The sequence below is a fragment of the Procambarus clarkii genome, chromosome 82 (genome assembly GCF_040958095.1).
Source record: "Procambarus clarkii isolate CNS0578487 chromosome 82, FALCON_Pclarkii_2.0, whole genome shotgun sequence".
Taxonomy (NCBI): Eukaryota; Metazoa; Arthropoda; class Malacostraca; order Decapoda; family Cambaridae; genus Procambarus; species Procambarus clarkii.
The window spans coordinates 1,011,633-1,029,817 of NC_091231.1; the positions used below are offsets into that span (position 1 = coordinate 1,011,633).

At 35.3% G+C, this 18,185-nt stretch overlaps 1 protein-coding gene across 23 annotated transcripts in view; it reads left to right on the forward strand.

Moving 5' to 3' along the window:
• The window catches only part of CaMKII (Calcium/calmodulin-dependent protein kinase II), a 397,894-nt gene that overhangs the window by 337,312 nt on the left and 42,397 nt on the right, over window positions 1-18,185 (forward strand). The window contains exon 15 of one of the 23 annotated variants that reach the window (XM_069315749.1): window positions 16,369-18,173. The exons of 20 other annotated variants lie outside the window; for them this stretch is intronic. In XM_069315749.1, the coding sequence (XP_069171850.1) occupies window positions 16,369-16,592 (224 nt within the window). In that variant the 3' untranslated portion in view covers window positions 16,593-18,173. Of the gene's footprint in view, window positions 1-5,318; window positions 5,470-11,999; window positions 18,174-18,185 lie in introns of those variants that run through there. 2 more of the 23 variants (XM_069315751.1, XM_069315750.1) reach the window with 2 other exon arrangements.

Consider the following 18,185-nt stretch of genomic DNA (forward strand, 5'->3'; position numbering starts at 1 on the left):
TATGCAATATACACCCCATCTTACAGTATACACAACATTCAGTATACAGTGTACACCCCCAGCATGCAGTGTACAGAAAGCGTCTCCAAATTACCTGAACCCTCCACTCTCCATTAACCATCACACCGCAGGGCACATCAACATATTCATTTAAGTTATTACCAACTTTTTACTATTTTTCAGACATCTTTTATAACTTGAAAATATTTTGTAAGGATTAGTTGTACCACTTTTGTGGGTGCCAGTAATGCAGTTAAATAATAGGTAAATAACTAAATTTGGATGAGAGTTAGTATTATTCATGTTTAATATGTTGTAGGTTCTCCATATATCAAAGGTTTCTTCTCTTAAGTGGTTTATTATCTTCTGGTTTATTATGTTCACTTTAAATATTAACTTCTGTCAGTGGAAATTATATTCACTTGGTTAATTACTTTCATAATTTATCATATCTATTTGGCTTATTCCCTTCTCATGGTTTGTTATACTCACTTGATTTATTATGTTTTCATAATTTAAAATGCACGACTTTGAATGATGAAAGATGAAAGTTGCGTTTTGTATTCTTGACATACATAAGGGGGGGGGGGGGTGTAGTCTCTGGTTGTGATTAGTGGTGACCTAAATGTGCTGTGTGCATTAACATCAAATGTGATGTATAGTCAGTGTATGACTTTAGCGGTGATCTGAGCGAGTTGTGTTCAGTAACAGTAGAAAATGCACAATAACAATAGATAAATGTTTTTTCACTGGATTTTTGTAGCTTATAAATCAAATTTGATTACAGTGTAGAATTTTGTCAGAAAAAGTGCTATGATTTACACTTACATCCGTAACATCATCAAGTGTATACTGAAGTTAAAAAGAGGAAAGCATGACATGTGCTATGACGTTTTCTATGACTTAAAATATAATAATTCTCTAGTTTGATTGATATGTCAAATATACATTTTCTTATAGTATAATTAGGTAAATAATAAATCAAGAATGAATGCTTCCTATATAGTAGTATGAAAACAGCTATGTTATCAGCACAGTATTGAGTATTGTAAATTTTTTATATGAATCTTCCGAGCTACTTACTGACAAAATTTAAAGCGTCCTATTTTATTAGTGGCCTATAATGTAAGTAATTTATGGTTTTCCAGTAACCCAGTTTAGGATACATGTGTTTTCTTACTCATAACTTGCAGGATTTATCGTAAGCTATAATAATCTATTTTAATAATTTATACTGAACAGAGACATAAAAATATTTTGTTTAGAAGCAATGATAAATTACTTAAAGAAGTATGTCGTCTTAATTAATAGTGAATTTATTTTTTGCCATGGCTGATGCTGTGTAATAAGTGTAATGGGAAATGAAAATTGGAAATATTACATATACTGTAGTTGTGTAAAACGTGATTTCTGTAATATGACACTGCTTTAAATGATGTTTTATATAAATAGTTTAATTATAGTCTACTCTCACTAATTGGAATTATCTAGGGAAGGGCCCAGTGCTAATCATACAGCAGTTCAGAATACATGATAACTACTGTATTCAGCAAATTCCATTTTCTATATATTTTTGGTAAAAATCAAAACCAGGCTGGGAGTCAAAATTGTCAGACAGGATGATACCTAGGCACTGGTGCAACACAAAGGGATGTTTTCAAATATCACTTTAGGGTCATATAAGAAACTAGAGAGATGCCAGAGAAAAGTTGAAGCAACACAAAATGGCCACTAGAGGCATATCTGTAAAATCTCAGTCCTACCGAATTCTCCCTTGGTGTCAAAAGTGATTACAAATTGAGGCTTCATAATTGCTCATTCACCAGTCCACCACCAAGCTAAGCAGCACTGCCAATGCTTACCCAGGGTTCCTAAACTCACATTATCTTTGACAGAATTAGGGAAAGCTTCACACAAAGAGATAAAATTAGGACTTCAAAGCAACCTGGTGGTTCTGCTCAGTAGGATGCTCTTCATACTGACTCAAAAGTAGTGGAGCTATCCACTATTGCCGTGGAGCTACCACTACTGCTTAGAGAGCAGCTATCCAGCTGCTCTCAAAGGTAAACCATGGATACAGATGGCAGAAAACATGCAGATATTATAAAAAGGAAAGAGTGCCAAAGGAGATACATAGTGTAAAGAATGGTCACTCAACAGAGGACAGACTGATGAATGAAGGCACTAACACCACTAGTCTAAGTAGGTGCCTGTCAAGTGGAAAGACATCATAGCACTACATACTTCATGGAAATTTTGGGCAAATTTCCTTTAGCAAACACTCTTGTGGAATCCCAGAATTCCGCTGTTCAGAATTCTAAGCAAGAGTTGTTAAAGATCTTTTTAGAGTTCTTGTCATCCATCTGGATCATTTACATTTACCATCCCTTTTTGGCATATATTTATGTACAGCTTCAGTAGTGACCATTATAAGATATTCTTATGATGCTTCAATGTCTTGATCTGTTAACTCCCTCTAAATGGTATTTTGCATTTCCTTTCTCATTCTTTGACAATCTCCTCAATGTCAGTCAAAGAGGTCACCATTCTTCACATTTGTGTGGGTTTCTACAATTGAATTCCATCTCGGGATATAGTGGTCACATGTAACAGTGAGCTTCTCTCCTAAATGGCTTTATTCAATTATGCCCACTCTTGATGGTAGCACAAAATTTAGAATGTTGTTGCCTCATGTGGTAGGAGTTGATGTTACCACCTGGTGGTGGGTGTGTAACTTTGGCTTGGCAGTTCAAATGTGCAATTATGAAGCTTCACTTGGCAGTCACTTGTGATGCCAAATAAGGATTTGGTAGGGATTTGAGTTTTTATGAAATTGCATTTGATGACTATTCTGGGGTATAGTGAGTGTTGCTTCCCATGCCTCTCAAAGTTCTTAAAAGTGTGGCTATGGATATTTATGCATATCTGCCAATGTACACAAAAAATTCAACTAATATATTTATTCCATATACAGTATAATGATTAATTTGGATGCAAATGTAAGGAAAAGTTTAAATGACATACATATCTATATAATTACTGGTTAGGTGAACTGTAGAATGGTGGTGAGTGGGACACCCATCTGGCTCTGTCACAGCCACACTGCACATCTTGCTCACACACCAACATGTGCTACAGGACTCCAGTTTTGACCTTTGATGTTTATACAATCGTATTTGTGTTGAATAATTAGATTTGTGTACATATGTAAAAAAATGTATGTACATAATCTATGAAAACATAGATTGAGGTACATTATAATGAGCATAATATACGTAGGCTACAATGAAGGCATCAATTAATGTACAAATGAATTCATTTTGAATGAATGAATAAATGTATGTATATTTGTATCAATAAGAACACTAGAACTAAGGGGACTGCAGATGGCCTATTGGTCTATATGAGGCAGTTCCTATTTATAACCTTGTATGGGTACATAGGCCCATATATGAATGAGTTTGGGTGGATATAAATAGGAGGTGCTCTGTATGAGGCAATAGGCCTTCTGTAGTTCCTTTATTATTATATCAAATGATGATTGGCTGATCTGGTATACTTTGTTACGACCATATGGAGCTGCAAAAACCACATGAACGTAATCAGTATGCATATAATGTAATACAGTATAATGGAATTTTATACATTGATGACTACTGCATTTGGATAGTAACATTTGCGATGATAACCACATTTGCATAGTAAGTTATCATGAAATGATAGCAAAATGATAGCAGGATTTTTTCATGGACCAAAGGTAAACTCCACTATATCCATATAGAGCTATTTTATCCATATTAGCATCAATGGTGTGTTAATAGTTTAAATCAATGTATGATGATAACCACTCAGTATGGTATGATAACCACCATTACTGCCACAATGTATGATGATAACCCACATTACTCAGTGAATCAGCATACGAAAATAACTGCGCATTGAGGGTTAATATGACCCTGCAGGTATGTTTGAAAGGTTTCCTGTGGGGTTGGTGCCTAAGTGTCATCCTGCTTGACACTTGTAATTAAATTCATGAATATTTTCTGACACAACAGTTTCCTTCCTTGTACAACAACTGAATGTTATAGTTTAGAATTTTTTTTATTAATACAGGTGATAGAACATGTATTTATACATATTTGATAACAAATTTATATACAGAAAGTAATTTTTAATCAAATTTATTATAAATTTTGAAACAAATTTATTCAAAATTTTGAATCAAATTTATTCTAATTTTAATCAAATTTATTATATATATATATATCTATATATATATATATATATATATATATATATATATATTATATATATATATATATATTTTAACTTCTAGCATATTTATTTTGTTTTATTTACATCTATTTATCTCTCACATTGCTGCACTTATGTAAGCACCTTAGTTTACTAAAAAAAAAAAAAAAAATCAATATAAACAGTTGTATATAAATTTGAGCATTGTAATCGATGAGTCATATATATTGTTATAGTCCACATCAGTGACAAAACTGTCAGCATAACATTTGTGCTCTTATCACACAAGAACACAAATACCAGTATTTATTATTCATTATTCTGTAGCAGGTTAATAATGTATTTACAATAATCAATAATTACTTGTTAGTATTTTTTGAAAAGAATTATTATTAATTTTATTTGTTTTATGCGGTTGCTTTTTTATGTTTTGTTGTGAAATATAATGAACTTAAGTCAGCAAAGCGTTATGCGCATAGATGTACTGTCCTCAGTAATCAGTACTCGTACTGACTAACCAAAACTCATATACCAGCCAGGTGTCTAACATAATATGGCTCTCATTTTGTGGCAAATTACTCGATGGTTTAAATCATTCAAGTTCAAATTAGTGAGAGTATGCTAATCATAATTTGCAAGGGCAGATTTTTTTTTAAAACTTGGAAACTTGTCAGACACTATTTTATTGCGAATACTTAAATTTTTTTAGAAACTCTTAGATATATAAGTAAAATATAAAAGGGGAAGTAAGGGTTTGGCATTTTTACGTATTATAAATTTAAGTTCTTTATATAATAGTTTTGGCAATTTTACTCTCGCATTAAGAGGTCAGTCCATTAACTGAAATGAGTTGGCTAGTGTGTATTTTGGTTTTAGCATGTGAGCACAAAAACCACTGTTAGTGGGAGGCAAAAAACATATTCTTAGAAGAAATGTTTGCCAGAGAACACATGTATAATAATAATGGAATTGTATATTAGTGCATGAATGCACTACCTTCCTGGAAGTTAAGAGCATTTACTATTGCTATAGTCAATATCAGTCAATGATATTTGGTATCACAGGCGGGGAGGAGAAAACCAAAGCTACCGCAGCATCAGTGGTGGGCGCCATGGCTGGTCTTAAGAACAGTTTATTATCTGGAGGTGGCAGTGGGGAAAACCTGCGATGGCTACAGGTGGTGGTGCAGGAGGTATAATGGCTGCTGTGGCAGCTGCAGCTGCAGCTGCAGCTTTCTTCTACTGCCCCTGCTACACCATCTGTGGCATCAAACCCTTCCACTTCTAACAAAGAGCACAGACTTGAAAGTAATGCAGAATCTGTGCGCCTGACCGCAAATCCAGTAGCAGCCAGCTGAGCAGTGCCCAGCTGAGCACCAATCAACTTAACAGCGGTAAGTGGGTGTGATGCTGGCGTGATCCCGCACGCCCACACTACCCACAAGGGGCCTCCACCAAACGTGGTAATGCCCCATAACAATCCACCAAAACTAACAGATCAGGAGTGAAACATATCCTCTACTCAACACAAGTATTTGCCTGCCCTGTTCTCACACAAGACTAGTTACATCATATAATTACATAAACACAATTGTCGTCTACAGTTTTCTATATCAGATAACGTGTGGTTTTCGATGCATTAATTGCAGATACAGTACTAACGTAAGAGTGATTATATTTTATATAGAGTTATAGATTAGGACTAACTACAAAGCATGTGTGTTCTATGATTTATTTATTAATGCACTCAATCAATAAGTATCTTAGAAAAACTAGAAACCCAGTTGCTGTTTTAAAAGCATGTAAAACATATTATGACTTGAAAATTTATTATGCATACATATAGACACGGCTCAATTTTTCTATAATTCTTACTTGACTAAGCTTATATATTCCAACAAATTTGGATAAGGGTTTATGTTTGAATCATTGTAAATAAAAGATTTTGCTGCATGGTCAGCTAGCAAACGAATGCACATTTCTTATGGGCAACATATATTTTGCTCCTCTACAGAGATACGCAGTGGAAACATGACCCATTTGTTGTATCCAAGACATATTTATTTCTTTTTATCGCATGTTTTCCTATTGCTCATTGCAGGAACACATTCAGAAATATAATAGTTTTTCTTTTAAATTTAAGTTTGGTGCAGATTTTATATCACTATTAGAAAAATAATATATTTACACTCAAATTTATTATCAAATATCTGTACATACATCTGATACTATTAGAAATGTAACTTACTCAAGTGCAAATCTAGAAGCTAAGTTAGAACGTGCTAATAAAGTTGTCCTCATTTTAAGTAAAGTAATAATCATGAAATTTTCTTGCAACATACACCTCAATTATAATTGATTTGCAGCAATATAGTAATTTGGCCTGCAACACAAAAACAACCTTGCAACATACAGATCAACAGCAATCAACTTGCAATGTACACAATTTTTATTTATATGGATACTGATATTGAAGGAGCTACAGAACACAGCCACAGTACAGTACAGTACAAGTACTTCTAAAAATGCAGTAAATCATTAAATACACGGGAAATGTTCTTTTACTCGTAGGATAATAACCCTATGAAACGACCAACCCACCAAAGTTCTAAATGCCAAAATAATACTTCAATTCAAATTCAGCTGGGGAAAAAACCTCAGGAATAATAATATATAAAAATATATATATATATATATATATATATATATATATATATAAGCCTATACTTGCATAAACCACAAGTGAAGATTAACAATATTATTGTTAATCTTTATTGTTAATCTTCACTTGTGGTTTATGCAAGTATAGGCTTATAAGCTGGACACGAGTTCTCTCACATTGACAGTGGCTTGACGAAAAATGCAGACTGACCCCTCACTCATCTGGTGCCTTCGGGAGGTGGAGATGTTTGAGATATATATCTCGAACTATCTACTTCTTTTGTAAGGTCTGATGGCGTAGTGGGTTAAAGCATACTAGTTATGCCAGCTACTGGAAGGTAGTTGTGCTTTCTGGGTTCGAGTCCCACTGGTGGGTGTTGTCCAAAGATTATATATATATATATGTCGTACCTAGTAGCCAGAACTCACTTTTCAGCCTACAATGCAAGGCCCGATTTGCCTAATAAGCCAAGTTTTCATGAATTAATATATTTTCTCTAATTTTTTCCTTATGAAATGATAAAGCAACCCATTTCATTATATAAAAGGTCAATTTTTTTTTATTGGAGTTAAAATTAACGTAGATATATGACTGAACCTAACCAACCCTACCTAACCTAACCTAACCTATCTTTATAGGTTAGGTTAGGTTAGGTAGCCGAAAAAGTTAGGTTAGGTTAGGTTAGGTAAGTTAGGTAGTCGAAAAGCAATTAATTCATGAAAACTTGGCTTATTAGGCAAATCGGGCCTTGCATAGTAGGCTCAGAAGTGAGTTCTGGCTACTAGGTACGACATATATATATATATATATATATTATACATATATATATATATATATATATATATATATATATATATATATTATACATATATATATATATATATATATATATATATATATAATATATATATAATATATATATATATATATATATATATATGTATATAATAATATATAAAATATATATTATATATATATATATATTATATATATATATATATATATATATATTATATATATATATATATATATATATATATATATATATATATATACTGTATATATATATAATTTCGTTGAAAACGACAGAAAGTTTTAGATTTATGATTCAGGCACGAATCCTCTTGATATTCCTTATTTTTTCTTCATTGAACCAGGAAGACTAAAAATTAACACTCCAAAGTTCATTTTTACTTATTATTTGGTTCTGACGCCTAATAATGCGTTTTGTAAGGTCGTACCTCACATTCTCAAAGACAAATTCTTGTGTGTTAGCACCTGATTATGTTCTCAAATGGTGAGGTGGAAAGTGACATGGATGAATGACATACATGAGGTATTAGTGGGGTCCTATATAATGGGGTTGTAAATTAAGAGTGTGACATGATGGCAGTTTATGTTCTTCTGGTTGCTTCCGTTCCTGTTGCAGGGTCATTTGGAAATATACAGGAAGCTTCAGGAATGGAAGCAACCAGAAGAACATTAAGAGGACACATCCATAATACCTCCGAGCCCACTGGGGTTTTCCAGGGCCCGTAGGGTGAGTAAACAATACGGGAAGCCCAGGCACTGGGCTAGCTGAGCCGATATAACCCTGTTTGTCAGCAGGCAAACAGACCACTAGTAGCAGCCATGAAACCTCAGGGGAACAGAGAAGTACCACCAACACAACCTAGGCTTGCCTAATAAGAAGCTACGCAGACTTTTTCCGGTAACAAAAAGCAAAAACGCTAGAAAATAAAAATAATAACCCCAAAGACACACAACAAACAAACTGGCAGCCAGAGAGAATCGTCGGCCGCCGCGTGTGCAAGCTGCGCTGGCCGCAGTGCGCCCCGCCCAGCCAATAACACTCCCCACCCAGGGCAAGACGGAAAGCTCAAGACCCCAGACATACCCCAAGGGCAATGACAATGCCAAGCAATGAATTCCTCAAATGGGAGTGATTCCTGAACACCCCAGGGAAGATAACCCTGAAACGCATGGGCAGTACTTGCAGAGCACCTAGGGAAGATAACCGTAGGCACATGCTGCTCTTGTACAATAAGACACCTGGGCACAACACCACACACACTGATGGTACAGCCACACAGGGCAAAATCCATTACAGGAAATTGAGGCCAAAGGTGACTGAACTTACCACCAGCACATCAGCTCAAGGTGTGGAGTGGTGGTCTGCTGGCTCACCTGAGTCGGCTCCCCCTCCGCTAACGAGTGGGAATGCTAGTTGAATGCAGTGTTCTTTGTTTGTTTTCTTTTTGGGGGAGTTCTTTTGTTATGTTTGGATGTAGGTTACAATGTTCACCAGATTGTGGTCTGTTTTGTTTCGCCTATCTTTCTGGGTGCCCTCCCCGGTCGATGGCAATTATGACATATTTTAAATATAAAGTGCTCATAGGCTCTTTGCACCTCTCTGAGAGGACCAGATTCTGGTGCATGGTTCCCAGTAGGCATAAGGACTCCTATGACTGATGACTCCAAACTAATATATCACATCAGTTCGGATAGCTTCAGGGAGCTATCATAGCTGATCAAGAGCCTCCTACAGTGTCATATCCCACGTTGTCATTCTCAGTTGAGAGATTGGCATGAGTGTGAGAATGACCAGAGAGCAGAGCAGGCTCCTCCTTGCTGGGCAGAGGGCCATTCAAGCTTGGTCAATAGAGCTTCAGGCTCGCATGCATGGGGTTCACGGTTTGAGTCTCCTAGAGCTCAGGTTAATGGAAGACTCAGAAGTCATCTACGTCTGTACCCAACTGTGTTAAAAAAAAAAGATTCACCCCCAGCCCGCTGCTGGGGGATGAAGACAAGCTGTATTATAAGAGCTTAGAGCTTATTTTTCACAAGGAGAGGTTAGAGGCATTAAAAAAGCAAAAAACTAGAAGATAGAAGAAAAAGAGGCGACATGATCACTATGTACAAAATAGTAACAGGAATCGATAAATTTGATAGGGAAGAATTCCTGAGACCCGGAACTTCAAGAATAAGAGGTCATAGATTTAAACTAACGAAACAAAGCTGCCAAAGAAATATAAGAAAATTCACTTTTGTAAACAGGGTGGTAGACGGTTGGAACAAGTTAGGTGAGAAGATGGTGGAGGCCAAAACCATTGGTATTTTCAAAGAGTTATATGACAAGGAGTGCTGGGAAGATGGGACACCACGAGCATAGCTCTCATCCTGTAACTACACTTAGGTAATTACACTTGGGTACAGTAATTACAAATACAGTAGTCAAAAGACTGACAAATGCTTTTTAATATCAACAAATGCAAGTCCCTGTATGTGGGGGTTACAACCCATGCAACAACTACCAAATTAATAGAATTACATTACAGCAGATTGATGAAGAAAAGGTCCTTGGAGTCAAAATCCACCACTCTTTAAAATTTGCACAGCAGGTGAGTGCAGCAGTCAGAAAAGCTAACTAAACTCTTGGGATACTCAAGCATACTTTTGACTTTAAGGAAAAGAAGGTAATGGTTCAACTATATACATCTCTGATGTGCCTCCATTTGGATTACTGTATCCAAGCATGGAGACTGCATTTTCAGGAGAACATAGCTTCTCTGGAGAAGGTGCAACACCGGGATACAAGTCATTCAAGAGCAAAGTCATCTCTCGTATCAGGATTGCTTAAAGGCTACAGGATTAACAACACTGCAAACCAGGCATGACAGGGCAGATCTTTTTGAAACTTTTAAAATACTGAAAAAGTTAGAGGATGTTGATCTGGACATTTTCTTCAAAAGGTCAGATGTAACACAAACGAGAAGCAACAGTTTCAAGCTCAACAAGCCACAATGTAGGATTGAGAACAGGAGATACTTTTTCACCCACAGGGGTTATTAACCAATTGAACTGCTTATCCGCCAAAACCATAACTACAAAAACTGTGTTGAGTTTTAAAGTATACCTAGAAAAAATCATCAAGGCAAATGGGGAGACCTTCAACAAGCCACCGGCTTCCAGTCCTTATTGAGGCCACTAGGGTTAGTGGCCCTCGGATAAATCAGGTAAATAAAACTGGATATAAATTTTGAACAAATACTGTATATTCACTAAATGGCTTTCCATGGCTTAGTGTCAGAAAATAAATTACTCTATATCCAGTTTTAGTAGTAAAATAAGTACACTAAAAGATTCAAGTGGTAAATGTGACTTTAATGACTAACCAACATATAACAACAGATATTATGATAATAACCAAGGCAGTTGAAGCCCCTTAAACAGAAAAGAAGAAAGAAGAGGTACAATAGAGAATGTGACCATATTTATGGAAAACTAAAGCAGTATGGGACCAGAAAACAATAGAGACACTGTAACTGAAACTACTGTATATTTTTAAAAAGAGGAGATGAGTTATGAAAACAAATAAAGAGGAAACACTAAATATGGAATGCTTCATTCTCTAACACAGCAGGAAAATTAAAAGGAAATGCATGACTGATGACTTCTTGGCCATGTTGACTGGTCCTTGTCAGCAAAAGAAGACGGGAACATGAGAAGATCTGTCGTGCTATCTAATTAAAAACTATTTTAGGCAGTTAAAGATGTTCCTCTTCATCTGAATGATGTTTTCAACTGCTGTAACTTTAATATCAACTCTTTATAGGATTGTATTAAAAGATTTGTTATACAGGGTATAAGAATTTAAAAATTATAGCATCTACAACAAATCTAGTATTTTAGTTCTCTGCAGATCAAATAAGGGACAGTGCTGCATAGGGAAATTTTATTTCCTTATTACTATGTCTGACTAAACTCTCTTGATAGAAAGGAAATACAAATTTAAATGATTATTGATCATGCCTGCTTCGAGAGATTGAAAAATACAGTACTGGCTAACAGTTTCAGAACTAGCATTTTTATTATAGTATTTCATGAGTGCAGTAAAAATCACATGAAATTTTAATACTGTATTTTAATGAATAATTCCTTTATCATTCATGCTGGGTTATTTTAAAACAAAAGCAACTCTGTTATTATATTTAATAATATTTTTGCAGTTTCATGTAAGAGAATCTTAAAGGTTTTTCCTCTTCCACTTCCTCTTTTGTTGGCCATACATTTGGTTAACCAAGGTGACTTTAGGTCAAGGTATATGTCCAGTGAGAGCACCTCAGAGGGACAAGATTATGATATTGATGAAGCTGAGGAGGTGGATCTCGAAGCTCTATCTATCAACTAGTTTCCCAGCCATCCCTCACTGCTCTACAGCATCATGTGATGGACCATGCTGATCAAGAGCCTCCTGCAGTGTCATATCCCACTTTGTCATTCTCAGTTGAGAGATTGGCATGAGTGTGAGAATGACCAGAGAGCAGAGCAGGCTCCTCCTTGGTGGGCAGAGGGCCATTCAAGCCATCAGAGGATATGACTTGTGACAACATTTTAGACCAGACTTGAGTAGTGCCGAGCTTCTGTAGCAGAAAAACCGCTGTGACAGTACTGTACTGTACATCCTTTGTTATGCTACTGTATCTTGTATAGTGTTGGATCCTAGTGCTGTACAAAGTGAATTGAGTAAGGTCTAGTGAATGTTTATGTGTATGGTAGCACATTATACAATGTATGTGTTGTGTATCACTACTAGCAATACCATCTGTTGGCTTGGTGGTCCCTGCTCACTGAGGCTGAAGTATTTCAGTCTAGTTCATACTTACCTTCCCCTACTTATCCCTTTTTCTTGTTCTATTTCAACTCACATTATGACCTCACAAAAACGTTCATTATTTCATATTTATTAATTATATGATACATTATAGTTTTAAACTTTGAGTACTTTTTAAACTTTTACACTCACTTTTTTCAAATTCTGTTACTGTATGTTACATGCTGTCTATCTTCACTATGCATCTTAGCAATGTAATTTCTAAATATAAGCTGCGCTCAATAATTTAGTTTTTTAAATTTGATTGAAAAATTTACCACCTCTCCAATTTAATTGTCCTATTCTGCTGCACAGTGTTTTACCTGTCAAATTCCTTCATATTTGTCTGTCTTCATCAACACACCTATTCAAGTTCTGCCTACAATATCTCTTTAAAATATGAATCACAACTCCCCAGTACCATATTATATTTGATCTACTTTAAACATGTGCATCACATTCAACTAGCCCCATATTGTTTTCATTATAACTGTATACTTTCCCTTCATTATTTGCCTATAAACTCTCTTACTGTGCCTCATACTTGTTTCAGTGATAGAATCTTGTAACATGTTCCTTCCTACAGTGAAAAAACAATAATTTATCTTGTTACTATAATTAATTCAAGCTTTGTATATTACAGTACTGTATTTGCTTAATCCCCTTGTCATTATTGACTCTTATTTATTTCTTTTTGTTAATTTATTTCATATTCATAATGTGATTAATTTATCAAAGTGATTCCTTATCATTATTCTGACTTCATTAAAGTAGATGTAGACAACATTTAATATTTACTACAAAAGTCATCTGAGATGTATCATGCATATTATTCATATTACAAAATCTGATGCATTTCTCCATTGCGTATTATTGTACTTTGCGTACTTGTTTCCCGTGCAGATATGCTTTCAGACCCATATGTTTCTTTGAACATTTCCAAACTTCACTTTACATGTTGAAATCATAATTTAAATATAATTAAGTTACATTTTTTATTTAGATAATGGGGGTATAACATGGTTAGCACCAATACTGGGCTGTAATTTATCCAGCACCAATAATGGGGTCTAATTTTCCCTGCATCAGTAATAGGGTGTAATTTGCCCAGCATCAATAATGGGGTATAACATGACTAGCATCTAAGTAGTGGTAATGTCTTCTCGCAGACATAATAACATAGGACAATAATGACAAAAACCCACACTAATGTATGTGTGTATTATATGTAAAGACTTGTGTATTATATGTAAGATGATGTAAGATTTACATATAATACACAATTACATAAGTGTGGATTTTGATCCTATGACTAGCATCAATAGGGATATAACACCTAGCATCAATATAGTGTATAACTTACCTAGCATCAATATAGGGTATAACTTACCTAGCATCAGTAATAGTGTATAAATTGCCTAGCATCATAATTTTATTACTTTATTTATATTTATATATATACAAGAAGGTACATTGGGTTTATGAGAATACATATAGGATTGATGTTTTTACACTCTTGTAAAGCCACTAACACGCATAGCGTTTCAGGCAGGTCCTTAATCTAACAGATAATTTGAAGTAGGTAATTTGTAGAAAAATTTGAAGAATATTAACAGATACATAGTAAGAAAATTTGAAGAAAATAAATAGGTACATTACTGTAAAATTCGAGAATTGTCAACAGGTACATTGTAGCATCATTTGAGGATTAATTCTAGATACATTGTAATAAAATTTGCATTTAACACACAACAATCATGATATAAGATGATAGCAGTGATTACAATGGTGAAGTTTATGGCTTAGGCACATATATTGGGGAAGTAGGTAGCACAAGATACATTGCGAGTTTATAATGGGGGTATAACATGATTAGCATCACTAATGAGGGTTTAACTTGCCCAGCATCAATAATGAAGGTATAACCTGTCTACAATCAATAATGGGGGATAACTTTGATCAGCATCAATAATTAATGGGATGTATCTTGTCTAGCATCAACAATGGAGTGGAATTTGCTTATCATCAATAATGGGGGGAGTACCTTAGATAGTATCAATAATGAGGTGTAACTTGCTTAGCATCAATAATGAGGGTGTACCTTGGATAATATCAATACTGGGATGTAACTTGCTTAGCATCAATAATGAGGTATAATTGGCTAGCATCAATAATGGGGTATAACTTGCTTAGCTTCAATAATGGGTCATATGCATACAATAAGTCATAATAACATGGCCAAAAAATAGACACCTAACTCACAAATTTGAAAATACAGGAAGTGACGACATTTCAATCCACCTATATTGAAAGCCTAGCATCAATAATGGGTTATAACTTGCAAATGATGAGTCACAATAATGTGACTGAAAATATGATACCCAAACCACACATCAGAAAATGAAGAAATTACAATGCTTCAGTCCGTTCTAGATCAGTATCAAGTTATGTAATGGATAATTTTTTTCCCTGGCATCAATAATGGGGTGTAACTTGCATACCATCAATAATGGGGTGTATGCAGACAATTAGTCATGAGAACATTTGATGAAAATTAGACACCCAACTCCCAAATCTGAAAATAACGAAAGAGATGACATTTCAGTCCGTCCATCCCATCTTAATAATGATCCTAGATGGATCGAAACATCACCGTTTTTATTTTCAGATTTGTGGGTTGGGTATCTAATGAGATGTATCTTGCTTAGCATCAATAATAGTTTAAAACTTGTATAACTTCAGTAATGAGGTACAACTTACATATTATCAATAATTTGGTGTAACATACCCAGCATTAGTAATGGGGTGTAACTTGCCAACATCAATAATGGGGGGTATAACTTGACTAGTATCAATAATAGGGTGTAACTTGCTCAACATGGGGTATAACTTGACTAGTATCAATAATGGGGTGTAACTTGCTCAACATGGGGTATAACTTGACTAGTATCAATAATGGGGTGTAATTTGCCTAGTATTAAATGGGATGTAACTTGTACATAAATAATTAGGAGTAACTTGTTTATCAATAATGGGGTGTAATTTTGACAGCAAAAAAATACAAAAAAATCCACTATAGTGGTACAATAACTTGATTTCTGTTTGAGGTGCTGGATCCTATGTATTCATTGAAAATTTTGCTATTTTTTTTAATTAACTAGAGTTTTCATTAGTTAAGGTTTTCTTTATACAGTTACCATATTGGATTTTAGTGAACTTTAGTTATTATTCTGCATATAAGACCTATCAGTTGATTCACAGCTTAATTAAATACAACTATTGGCTACTATAAATTGTATTGTTAGAATGTAATTATGTTTAAAATGCACTGGAGAAAAGTCCTAAGTAAATGAAAATAACTTCAGAGATCCACACATCATGATCACTAAGACTTAGAATCCAGTGATCATTGCTGTGCATTATTGTTGCCTTACAACTAATGGCCACTGGCTGGTTGATTATCCTGCGGTGGCCCTCACACCCAACTTCTGTGCCCTCAGTTGATAGTGTTATGCCACATGTATCATATATTATTACAAAAGTTTGTTATAGTATTTGCTCAGTGCTGAAATTGTTGGGAAATTTGCATGCAGCTCAAGTATATGGAGGTAAATGCACTCTTTTTTCATGCTAGAGTTGACCCTTGTTAAGAGCATGTACCACTGAGGTCAAGGGTGTGAGGCAATACCGAGGCAGCTGTGGGCTAGTATAATCCTCAAGTGTAGAGACAAGAGCTGGGGATTAGCGCTTGTGTCCTTGACGTGGGTGTTACATTGACCTGACCTGACCTGACTTGACAGATCACCATCATGTGCGTAACTCTGTCAAGACTGCCTCCTTGTCCTCCTCACTCTCCTGGCACGCAGGTGAGTTGCTGGACTGCAGGAGGAGTCTTCCTTCCTTCCTGCACATCTTCCCACCAATAGGCCATATCACCCGCAGCTCACTAGCCTCAGGAACGCACCCTGTCTTGTCTTCATGCCACGTGTGTGTAAACCCAAATGTAGGAAGCAGCCCCTACTGACATGCTGCTCATTATGCCCTCCCAGTAGCCCCACTATGGTGCACACAGTCTCCTCCACCTTATGCTATTGCTGTCATATTCTATACTATTGGCAAATTAGACCCTTCATAGTTTTACATATTTCTCATTCTGTACAGTGCATATCCTAACTTGGCATGTAACCAGCAATATTCAAAGTAATTATGTAATAATTAATACTTTCTGGAGGACATACTTTGCTCTTCATAGAATAGGAAGAGCAAATAGAACAGTGCACAAGTTTAGTGATGCTATATTTATTATATTCTTCCCACTTTTCCTCAGCATTCACCTAAGATTTTGCCTTGTTACATACAATGAAAAAACCACCAATTGAGCTTGAATAATATAATGTGAGCTCATTGTAATTTGTCAATAGGTCCTTTGTAATTATTGATCTTTGGTATGCCAGTTGGGAAAGATTAGCCTCTTGTGTGGCCTTTACGTTCCTTTGCAGTTTATTTACTCTTGCTATAACCTGAAAATAGGATTCAACTTTGATTGCGTGCTGGGAATCAGTAGGACCTCTACTGAAACTGACCTTTTAGGCTCTTTGTTGTTGTGATGAGCAGTGCACGGGTATATTATTGGCATCCTTGATGTTGTGCCACCCGACCACTTGTTGCTCTTGGTACATCTGGCATTCATGTTATGTTGCTGATATTAGTTACATTCTAAATTGTGATGCATTGTATGTCTTGGACATTTTCATTGTAGAATAGACTACAGCATATAATCATTGTGAAATACATGTCAGAATGTAGAGATGTACCTGCTACCTGCTACCTATTGCCAGCTAGTGAGGCTGTGTTGGATGTTAAGTGTTTACTTCGCATGCAGCCAGGTGCTAGTGTATTGCAACTGGAAGTCACATCCTTTCTCTGCTTGGAGGTGCTGGATGGACTTGTAGTTTTGGGTATTTTATTTAGGTAGCAAAGAAAATGTGAAAATTTATCAACACAATTTTTTTAGGAAAGTTGCTTATGGCATAATGGTTGAAGTCATGTGTGTTCACAAGAAAATGCATTTTCTTTGGTCCACTAAACATGCATTATGCAAAGTGAAATGGTTTGCCAGGCTGTACCTGAGGAGATGTTTGGGGTCAGATGTTAAACTGGGATGGTAGTTGCCTGTCATATTGTGAAGCCACACAAGGACTTGCCTGAGGACTCAGATATGTTCCATGTTCTCACAAGTGACATGTCTTGGATAATGACTTGTGACTTTGCATTTTGCATGACTAAAATAGTAGTTAAAATCTATTGAAAAAGTAGTAAATATGTATGAAGCGTTTGCACACTATGTAATCTGTCAATGACAGGATCGTGACTTATAAGGCCTAGCATGTAGGAATGCAACTTCAGTGAATATGGTTTAGATTAGAGAGAGAACTAATTATTATTATGCAGTACAATATTTGAAAAATAATGTATTATATGAATAAACAATTAAATACTTGTAAGTGAACTGATTTATTATAAGAATTGAAAACTGGCATATATATATATATATACAGTATATGGTATAAATGCGATACATAGACAATTAGAAAACATGACCAAGCAAAAGGAAATA